Below are 11,785 nucleotides of genomic sequence, written 5' to 3' on the forward strand. Positions count from 1 at the left end.
GCAATGGCATCGAAAGTCATGCAACGCGAATGGCGTTTTAGTGGATCCTTAAACAAAATATACCCTTATGGAGCTCAATAATGGAAAGTCAGTTGGATAAACTAGGCGTGAATCTCAAAAGCGACGAGTACTGGACTTCGACAACAATCTATCGATCATGACTAAAACACCACACGAGTACATACGGGTAACATACGAGTAACATACGAGTAACATACGGAACATACGGATACATACGAATACATACGACTAACATACGGATACATACGACTAACATACGGATACATACGACTAACATACGGATACATACGAGTAAAAAAATACGAAAATGTACGCGTAAAATTCATACCAGTAAATTTTTATGCAAAGTAACGACAACTTAAGTAAAATATTACGCATTACTTCCCCGACTAAGGAAAGTTTGCGTTACAAGAGCAAAGATATTTGATATTAAACTGATGGCCTGGGGGTCATGCCTGGTAATCTGATGTGCGCAAAAAATAGCCTGTCGCGCAGTGGATGGTCTTCACGCGTTCTATCTTTACCGTGCACTGAACAGATTGAAGAGTGTAATAATCAGTTGTCTGACATACAGAGTAAAGACAAAATGTTTTGTTCTATTGCCTAGTTTTGCAGGTTTAGTGAAACTTTGATTGCCAATCAATACAACAGGGTTTAAATACCGTCAATAAATATTTAGTTATTCAGTGTTGCAAGGAAAGTTTCAATATTTCTTGAATTGTTAAGAGCTTTTGACGGCTTTAATAGCTTTGTAATTCCTGGTATCACGATGCGAAAAATGCATACCCTTGGACCTCTGATATGAAGTGTGTGTGTGTGTGATTGATGCCACCCCCTCAGGGTTTTGTAAATGAGGTGAGAAAGGGTTGGATGCCACCTTCCTCAGATTTTGCAAATTTTGGAAAGGAGATCTACTCTGTTGCTGAAACTTTAAGCAGCTGTTCGTTTATTGCTTGCGGATATTTTAATGTGTCAACTGTTCCCAAAATTCAACCCTTTTTGAACATTCTTCTACATTTTTACATGTACATGGTTACATTTAAGCTTTCTGGCTTGATTTCGCACTGATTTTTTTTGCCATTAAAAAAGGCAACTAAGGTGAAAAAGTGAAATAAAGATGGCGGATCTGATGACGTCATAGACGTCAGCGACATCCAAAATATATTGTCATCTCCATGTGAATTTATTTTACTGTGACTAAATGTAACGAAAGCCTTGGGGGGGGGGGGGGGGGGGGAACGTTTTTGCTGACGTGCAAAAATGCTTACAAGGCTTATAATTAGAGCTTAGTTTATGAGAAAAACACTCGTATTACTCGTATGTATTGGTATGTATCCGTATGTTAGTCGTATGTATCCGTGTGTTAGTCGTATGTTAGTCGTATGTTAGTCGTATGTATTCGTATGTATCCGTATGTTCCGTATGTTACTCGTATGTTACCCGTATGTACTCGTGTGGTGTTTTAGTCATGATCAAATCAAAGTGAGCAGTATTTACCTGAAGTAGACGGTAATCTGACACAATTGAGTTTCTTGTCTTCACGCACGCAATGAAATAGGAAGAGGTTTTCGCCTCTAAGAGCAAATATGTTGTTTGTTTCAATAAAACTTTCGCTGGAAAAGGATTCTGTGGTATTTTCTGCCTTTGTGAATTATAATATCATGTTGTGTATTGAATTTTCGAGCTTAAGGTTGAAATGTGATATGCGAGAAGTTTTTTAGTATTGCTCTGTAAGCAGGAAGGGTTCAAAGGCCTGTTGAAAGCGTGCTTGAGTTTCAACAAAATGAGCCCCAAAATCAGTGAAAACTTGTGACGCAGATGAATAATAAAGTAGCTGCTATTTCCAAAATGATGGAATTACCTGGTGATAATAACGTCGTACGCGTCTTGGAGAGTAAATTTTGACTTTGCATAAACAAGAGTTGGGCGATTGTGATCTTTGTTTTGACTTCGCTCATTTCATTGTCAAACTTTATCACACTTGACAGAAAAAGAAACTTACAAAAACCCGGTATCTTGGGCATATGAATTACGGGGTGGTGACTTCTTTGCCTAAAAGCAACTCACTTAACGAAACTGTCCTTTTTCAAACAACAACAAGGATTCAAACAGCTTCAATTCTTACAGAGTTCGATAAAACATGCGGTGGGGCAACCAAAGCGATGGGAGCTGTGTTGGGGTTTCAGTGTGAAAGTACAAACGGCTACTAACACTCTTATAACTCTTTTTTCATTATTATTTTATTAACCCACAGTCTGCAGTCTGCAGTCTGCATTTTACCCTCAGTCTGCATTTTATCCCTGGTCTGCAGTCTGCAGTCTGCGTTTTACACTGACCGGTTATTTGAGTGGTTTTTGGCAACAGAGGTTAATTATTCGTAATGCGATCGCTTCCGTTGCCGTTAGCAATGGGTCGCAAATTTGACACTTTTATCGCATTATCACATTACGCATTGAACCACGTTATCTATTATTCCTAAAAATCTAAAAATATTCGTGCCTTATCAGTTTTCGGTCGAATTTATGTCCAAGAAGGCAGATAAATTGCAGAAAATATTAGTTTTGCATCCAAAAATTCGTAATCAACGCTAAAATGACCAAATTTTGCCTAGAAAACATATTTTACTGTTATTTTTCTTAAATTTTTTCGTTCAACTTTCGCTTTTATAAAATGTTTCAGTTTTCTGTAAATAAGTTATATGCTGTTGGAAAGCTTATTTTCTTAGCTTTAAAATGATGTATTTTTCCCCCTAACTTAAATATTTTTTGAGAAAAAAAAAACATTTTTTGGCGATGGCTGATTTACCGCGGTTTTCTCGCGGTTGGGAAAGTAGGAAGAAGAGTTAGGCCAGTAGCCAGGTTTTTAACCTCAGAAAAGGATCTGTTTCGTCGTACGAACGTGTGAGGACCTGTCAGCCAAAGGGCCTCTGCTGGTATGACTTCTGGGTGACCCCTTAATAACTTCTTACTAACCGAGCGCGAGGGCTGTACTGCCAGGGAAATATTGGCCCGAGGTCGTGGCAGTACGGACCGAGCGCAGCGAGGTCCGTACAAAAACGACCCAGGGCCAATATTCCCCAGTACGGCTCGAGCTAGCTCGGTTAGTAAGTAGTTTATTATATGGTTTTTTAATTACCTTTTTTTAATTACCTTTTCCGACTAGCATCCCCGTGTGTTCCATATGGGAGTCCCCCCCCCTCCGGGGCTGCACGTACCACAGGCAACCCAGTGTACCCTCATGGAGGGTCTAGTTTTGAATATAAAGCTTCTTTTATTTACATAAGCAGTAATGCTTCATTTACGCCGACTTTGATTTCCTGGTTGTGGAAATAGTGCACTTTTTGGGACAGTTCCGTAGCTAGCTTGAAGTCCTCGCCTTGGGTAAAATACACCCAGTACGAAACTGTTTTCCAAAAAAAAATTCATGTTCTACTATCAAACTTTTTTTCTTCTTCAAATATGTTCTTTATTAGACTGTTCTTCGCAAATACCTAAAAAAAAAAATCGGGGGTCACCGTGCTCGTTTGAGAGAAAAGGAGTATTTATTTCGCTATTGGGTTTAATTTGAGCGAAATCTCTTACGTTTTGTGTGCGCTCATGCTCATGTGCGCGCGGTAATGACGCGAAAATCTTGCGCAGTAGGGATGCGCAATGCAATACTAAGGAAACTAAGGAATTACCTTAATCATGACCGTCCAGTTGGGTTTAATTCATCTTCATGTCATGTTTATTATTTAAAATAGGTACATTGAATTTTTCACTACGCTTCAACTATATCCTCAAAGGAAATAGACCACCAAACAGTCAGTTTTTACTTTCGTTTCGCGTGCGAGTCTCACACACCCTACGGGCGAGAGAAAAAAAAGAGTTTCTCCCCAGTCACTCTCTTCGTTTTCACCCTCGCTCCAAACCTTTCGCTTGATGAGACGAATTCGACCTACGCTAAAATGCGGCTGTTTTGCAGTCTGCAAAGGAAAAAGAGGAAAAGTGGAATAATAATTGCTCCTTACACCTTTAAATAAAGGATTGGGGTTTATGATTAGGGTTAGGAATGAACTTCCTTTTAGTTGGTCTGAAGTTTTAAAATACGCTTTTACAATGGAAAACGAGACTTGTTAGTGATGTATTGTATTATTTTGCTGCATAACTTATTGTTTCCTTGCAGTAAGACGTATGTAATTTTCAAGTGCTACATTTATCAGTGCAAGGTGTTAAGTAATGTTAAGAACTATTCAATTGTAAGATTAAAACGCGATCAACAACGTGAACTCTGATTTAAGACTGTCAGGCGAATCAATCAGGTTTTAGGACCCTTGTCCCATTATTTCACTACGTGAAGGTCACTGAAGAATGACGAAAGCTGTTGATAGCGCAGTTGTATTTCGAAGGGGCGTTTTAGTTGAGGTTTTTTTCGTTGAAACGGTCTACGAGGCGGCGACTTGGAGGAGAACTCGACCATGGATATATAATTGCTCTGCCCTCCCTTTCTGTCCTTTTGTACACTTGTTTTCCTTTCCAAGCGAATATGCAATGTAATATTACCAAAGGTCAAATTATATGGAAAATGTGAACAAAGTGGGACGAGTTTTAATAGAACTTTTCACGGTTTCTTACGCCATATTGGTTGGGGGGAAAACACGACTTAAATTACAGTAAATGTATGGAAATTTTGCGGACTTTAAACCATTATGAATCCCTTAGGTCTGACGATTGTGGATAGCGAGAATACCTCTCAAAAAGCACCTCTATGGAGATTATTTCGTGAAGTATGGCGATCAGAATCAAGCTATAACGACCGCAAACGAAATTTCTAAATTTCATATAAACCCTTGTAAACAAAATTATGCAAATTCCCGCGAAATTTGAGGCGACATGAGGAGATTTCTAATATCCATTTACAGAGGTTGTGTCTTGTGCAATGATTTAATTTTCCGTTGAGTGAGTGATATTAATAAAACGACTAAAAATATTTTAAATTGTTTGAAATCTGCCTTTTTGCAGCGGAGTTAAAGGGGTTTGAAATCGACCAAAATCCCTCACATTTACTTTAATTTATGCCGCGTTTGCCCCCCACCCAATATGGCGTCAGAAACAGTGAAAAGGTCTATTGTCTTTCCAAGCTTCAACCTCTTCGCTTTAAATTTTAGTTCGTGTATATCTCCGGTCAGATAGTTTGTAGATGGATGAGATAATGGCGATAAAGTTTGTTAAACTTGTGCTTGCATGCTTAAGTCAGATTATCGATGACTTCTCCGTCGTCTAAATCGTGTGCATAACTTCTGCCTCAATGCCTTGGGAGGTGAGTTGACATACCTACATCATTAGTTTCCACAGCTTCAATTACGTTTACAGATTTACAGCAACAGGGAAAAATGTTCTCTAGCAACAATTTGGCTCCATGGCGAAATTGCTCGTTAAAGATGAAGTAAATCCATGGGTTTATACCGCTGTTGGCGTACATCAGAAACAAGCCTGCAAACACAACATTATGTTGGCCGCAATTTTCTATTGAACCAAACATACAGGATAAGATAACAACTATCAGAGGAAGACGGCAGACAATCAACGCAGCGACAACAGCTACGAGCATTGTGAGAATCTTGTGGTTCATCTCCTCTCTTCGCTCTCGATTTGATGGCAGTTGGTTTCCTGGTCTCTTAGTTTGGTTCAGTTTTATCGCGATGGCGATATAAATGGCGATAGTAGCCATAAGGGGCAACGCAATAACAATGAAGAAGCAAAACAAGAGGTAGACGACGATAAAGTCCAGCAGCTCGAAATCAAGAAAGCAAACGAGATATCCAGGCTTTATCTCAAAGACTTTGGCCACTTTTAATAGTGGCAGAGAGAGTACTATTGAGAACAACCAGATTGCAACAATTGCGTACTTTGCTTTGGTAAGAGTAATTTTTCTTTTCAGTGGATAAAACACCAGAAACAAACGATCCACGGCGATAGAAAACAGGCTACCATTGGAAACAATCACGGATAATTGACCAAGGAAGAGTGATAAACGACACAGTGCCAGGCCAGCAACTCCGCTCACAAGCCATCTATATTGGTAGGCTCTTGTTATTGCAAACTGTGGCATGCAATATACAGTGATAATGATATCCCCGCAAGCCATGCTGAAAATGAAATAGTTACTCGGTGTACGCATTCTTTGATTGGCGTTCTTGAGTAATACTGCTACCAGCAAGGCGTTTCCGGGTAACGAAACGAGAAAGAGCAAAAGAACACCCGTAAGTTGGATTCCCGTGGCTATGTTAATGTCGTTCTGTAACCACAGCGAAGAGGCATTATTTGTTGTGTTTGCACTGGTCTCGATGCTTAAGCTGTACACGGTATATGCTTTAGAAGTGGGTGTGCTGTTTGCTGTACCAGACACGTCTTCCATCGTCGACTTTTCTTTTAACGTATGAACAGTGAAACAACGCCGTTTGTTGCTTCGGCAATGAATATGGAAAGTCTTCTTAGGCGAAATCGCGAAGATTGCTTTTGCTCCTACGAACCGATTACATCTTTGGCAAGAAAATTATGAAACCGCTCTAAATTAAGAAAATTATCTTCTGTCGCAGTTTTGCTGTTCTTAGCTCAGTATTTGATCACCTGTCCTTCAAGAAATGGTATCTTAAGTGCGTCATTATTTGAACTTGAAACTCTGAGCAATTTTGCTCCCTTTTTCCTCCTCTTCTATTTACCTTGCATTCGTTCAGGTCCCTGTTTTATTTGTTCATCAAAATTGGCTGGCTTTTAAGAGCACCTAGGCGTTAATAAAATTGACTCTTGGAAGATATTTGTTATGTTAATATATATTACAAATACAATTTATATTTCAATAAATTTTGACCGATAATGACAAACTTGTTAGATGACATAAAAGCACCATTTTTAGCAATGTAATTAAAACGCAGTTAGGACTGTAATTCAGTACTCAACTTTCAAATTTTTCATTTAAAGATTTGGGATTTCAAAGGAGTTTAAGAGTGTACTTGCCGGTCATTGTAGCCTGCTGCTTATAAGTCACTTATTCACGCCAGTGCTGCTTTAGAAATCCCCATTGCAGGATTATACTTTGAAATAGTTATGCCATATTTAATTATAACTTCAAGCCTTTTTAATCACACAGTGTTTTTATAATTACAAAATGCAGTGTACAAAAAAGGAAATTAATTTCCGGATGATCGATGAACGGAAAATGTTAGCTTAGTCAAATCAGCGCAGTTCTATTCTCTGGGAAAGAAAGCCGCAACACTGTGGCAGTGAATCGAATACGTTTTTCCATTAAAACACTCACAACGCTTTCATTTAATCCACTACAGACTGCCGATATGCCGCAAAAAGATCACCTTTCTTAATTAAGAGATGAAAAATAAAACTGAAAAAGAAAACCAAAAGGAGCTAAAACAAGTTAAAGAAGAAAACATAATTACGTAAGGCAGCTAAAAAAACATATACAGGAAAAGTGATTGCCTCAGAGCAACAACTTGCTTGCTGATAAAACAAAAGCGTCATTAAAGTTGCACGGAAATTCTTATTTAATTTCAAGAAAACAATCCGCAGGGATACGATTTACGATTTTTGAGAACAGGTAAGTGAAGAATAACAATATCATAAAGAAATGAAGAAAAACTTGCTGAACAGATGTAGGTTCTCAAGTCACTGATGTTTTTTACATGTCAAGGAAGTCATTTTCTTTCCATTTAAGATGTCTAGTAATGATAGCATGGGCACCACTTATGGCTTCTTAATAACAGACAAAGCTAAAGAATGAAAAAAGTATTTTACATTTTCTTTCTTGTTCCTTCTGCATATCTGCCTAGTATGACAATCCCAGTCGGAAAATGGGTGGGATTTGTTCGTTTTCTCTTTTTTCTTTTTTTTTTTTTCGTGTCGGGAAAAGTCTCTCCTATCACTCCCTTGCTAAGTGGTGTCTTTGTGCGTAGAGTATGCCGCGCGTATTTTGGTAGGATTTTGGGGGGTAGTAGAAAGGCGTAGATTTCTCTGGTTTGACACAGTAGAATATTTCATTAACCTGCAATGGCGTCGAAGATTGAAACGCAAGTGGTGTTTTGGAAGATCTTAAAACAAAATGTAATGTACCCGTATGGAGCTAGAGGATGGATAAACAAGACAGGCGGTGAAAAAAAATCTGGAATTTTAAAAGCGACGAGTAATGGATTTCGACAACAATCTGCCGCCCGTCGAGCCGTAATCAAAGTGAGCTGTAGTTCTAATATCGTACAAGTGTGGTGTTTTGTACAACACTGAAAAATCAAATGGAAAACTCTCTAGTAACTTATGGGTTTAACAAAGACAGAGAAGGAATTGAACAACTTGGATCTGTGATCTCTGTTGTCTGGCTTATTTCAGTATATTTGTTTGTACTCAATTCTGCACAGTCTTCCGGTAACAATTGGAAATTTCACTAATTCATGTTAGTCAAAAATTATTTGAAGGAAAGCTCGTTGCCTGTTTTTTGCTTGATAATTCAAGTAAAGGGTTTTTCAGTAAAGGATTTGATTGAGTGTAGTTGGCAGCTTGTTTTAGTATTGCAATTACGTATGGTAATTCGACACGGTTGAGTTTCTTGTCTTCACGCACGTAATGGAAGGGGTTTTTGCCTCAAATGGCAAATATGTTGTTTGTTTCAAAAAATATTTCGCTGGATAAGGTGGCCTTTATGAATTCATCATGTTGTGTAATATGCAAGCTTAACTGGATATTTTTCATGGCAATAGTAAAGTATTTCCGTGTCAAAATGAGGTAAGCGTCTTTCTGTTGTGTTAACTTAATTAAATATAAATATACCATGCGGCCTCGTGAGTTTGTTATTCTTTTCTGCCGTAAACTTGATATCCACTCTCAAAATTACCTCCAGAACCTACTTTTTGGGTAGAATAAGTATTTAGAATGATGTTCTTGTCTTCTGTGGTGATACTTGACGATTCGGGAACATTTTGTGAAAAAACATTTATAGCGGGTCACACACGCAACTTGATTGCCTGAACTTGCCCTATTATGCATAACATTCACTTGGCCTTTTGACAATCATTGAAAAAAACTCGTAAAATATTCGCGGACCGGTCGCTTTCTCTGAAATCTTAAAGGATGATTGCTAACGAATAGAGAAAGATTTTCACAGTAACTAAAAATGCCTGTGTTAAGCATGAGAATTCGACGAAGAGGTAAATGCGACTAGATTTGTTGCGTGCGTTGCTATTTTTGTGATTTGACTGTTGTGCAACTTTTGACAGAGATTATTAAATAATGAAAAAATATTTACGGATAGATCGTCAAAAAAAATATTTATTTTTAGAGGGTATTTGGACAAAACAGATGCAACGATTGACGGGAAATAGTATTTTTGTTAATAGTTGAAAGAAGAAAAATTTCGCGGGACTCGGGAAGCGGTGAAAATGAGTTAACAAATGTGCATACGTGCTTTGAAATGTGATACGCGAGGAGAGAGGAATTTTATTTCTCTAACAAATGATTTTGTCATTGTAGAGTAAAATGAAATTTATTTGGGAAGCCAGCAATATTTCTTTAACTTCCTGATTAATCCAATTTATTGCTACGACTTGCTAATGCGAAGATTGTTTACATGAAAGTTACCCTTTTTGCGAATTTTGAGTGTCATGAAATTACATCATTTGCGTGGCAATATATCCCTTTAAGTTACTCTAACCCAAAAACATTCAGATAGTAACAAACTTCATATTTATTAACTATTTCTTCTGCTTTGTGCTTGTCAGCATTGTGATCTGCGATGGATGTTCAGATTTTCAATTACATGGCCGCTCAACCTTGCTATTGTGTAAATAGTTCACCCTGAAGTAAAAATAAATACGTTCTCAGGATCCGGACAAAGAAGGCTTCCTGACCGGACAGAGCGAATGTAAATATACAGTTAGATATTACAACAAAATTAAAAACTCTGAAAACCACGAACGATTAACATGCTTTCCCATAGATCATTCAGCTGATACAAGGTGATCACATGCACCTTTATGGTTGCCTAGCACGTGATCAATTTCTTCCTTTTGACAAAACCACAGGGGGCCCGGACAAACTGTGTGACCGTTAATATCTTTCACATAATTTCGAGAAAATCCAAGATATCGTAGTGCTAAAATAAATACGTATATACAAAATAAAAGTATTTTTACCTGAATTGTTGTTTGTGGTAATCCTTGTGGCTATCCTTGTGGCTGACAACGACGACTTTTAGTGATTTGATAGGTTTGTGTTCGACGTTCACCTGAGCGTAAAAGTCAACGGCGAACTCAAAATCATTCAAAATCCCCAAAAAAACACTTTTGAGGCAAAAGGACGACTATATACCAAAGGTAAGGTAGTTCAACGTTTATTTATCATTGAATTATATACATAGTTAGCGATATATCGCTATAGGTGAGGCAAACGGTAAATTTAGTACATTTACTATAAACTAACAATCGGCTACACAAACAGATTGTATCGTTGATTCATTCCTCACGGGAACATTGGAACCCGCAAATGACCAGCTCCAAACTTCAGTGGCTTCATAGCTCAGTTGGTTAAAGCGTCGCACCGGTATCGCGAGGTCTCGGGTTCAAACCCCGTTAAAGTCCTGTATTTTTCAGGCTTCTTTACGCAATTGCAAAAATTGCGTTCATAACTGCGAGGATCATATCTTCACTTGATTTCATATCCGCATTTCATATATCATTTCATCGTTGATTCATTCCTCACGGGAACATTGGAACCCGCAAATGACCAGCTCCCAACGTCAGTCACTTCATAGCTCAGTTGGTTAGAGCGTTGCAGCGGTATCGCGAGGTCACGGGTTCAAACCCCGTTGAAGTGCTGAATTCTTCAGGCTTCCTTACGCAATTGCAAAAATTATGTTCATAACTGCGAAGATCATAGCTTCACTTAATAACAAGGAAGAGTTACGTTTTTGTAAACGTTGGCCGTGTAGCACTTATATTTCAACAGACTTAATTATCAGAGGGTAATGTGAAGTGCTAGTTTTCTACCCATATAAACCATGTGAGCGATAGCCCTATACTAATGGAATTCGGCCCAGACACTTGTAGCTCAGTCGGTAGAGCAGCCGTTACCTAGACCGAAGATTGTGGGTTCAATTCCCACCCTGGTCAGAGTTTTTCTCTGTCCTAGTGTGGGCCCAATTCCATTAGTATAGGGTTAACGCTTACATGGTCTATATTGGTAGAAAACTAATACTTCACATTACCTTCTAATAGTTAAGTCTGTCCCATAACAACTTGGCAAGTGAATTAGTGGAAAAAAGGAGGTTTTAAACCGATCACAATCAAGGAAATTGTCATTTATATGATTAATGGTTTTAAATGCTCTTTTAATATCAAGGAATACGACACCATTCAGTTTACCATTACCCATTCCAGCCATTCATCGCACATTTGGATGAGGGTCGTTCAGTACTGCCGAGTGATTTGGGCGGAAACCAGACTTAAATTTTGATATCATGGAACTATCAGTTGGATAGCTATAGAGCGGAAGGAAGACCTCTCTTTCAAATGCTTTGCTTACAACAGATAATATAGAAACGGGGAGGTAGTTTTCACATTGCCGTCTGCCTCCCATTTTAAAAATAGCTGTTGCACGAGCGCATTCTCATTCATCTATGTACTAGGCCAGTTTCGTATTCTAACGGTTGGACTGGATCTAGCATGAAATGGAGGCTAATGCGGGCACATTAATTTGCATTTGAAAAGATTTGCCCGCATTAGCCTCCA

At 38.4% G+C, this 11,785-nt stretch overlaps 1 protein-coding gene across 1 annotated transcript; it reads right to left on the reverse strand.

Annotated features, from left to right (window-relative positions):
• Positions 1-5,304: 5,304 nt before the first annotated feature.
• LOC138054189 (orexin receptor type 2-like) lies at positions 5,305-6,417 on the reverse strand. The gene has a single exon (XM_068900680.1). The coding sequence runs from the start codon at positions 6,415-6,417 to the stop codon at positions 5,305-5,307; it is 1,113 nt and encodes a 370-aa protein (XP_068756781.1).
• Between the last annotated feature and the right edge of the window lie 5,368 nt (positions 6,418-11,785).

Source organism: Montipora capricornis, chromosome 6, assembly GCF_036669925.1.
Source record: "Montipora capricornis isolate CH-2021 chromosome 6, ASM3666992v2, whole genome shotgun sequence".
Taxonomy (NCBI): Eukaryota; Metazoa; Cnidaria; class Anthozoa; order Scleractinia; family Acroporidae; genus Montipora; species Montipora capricornis.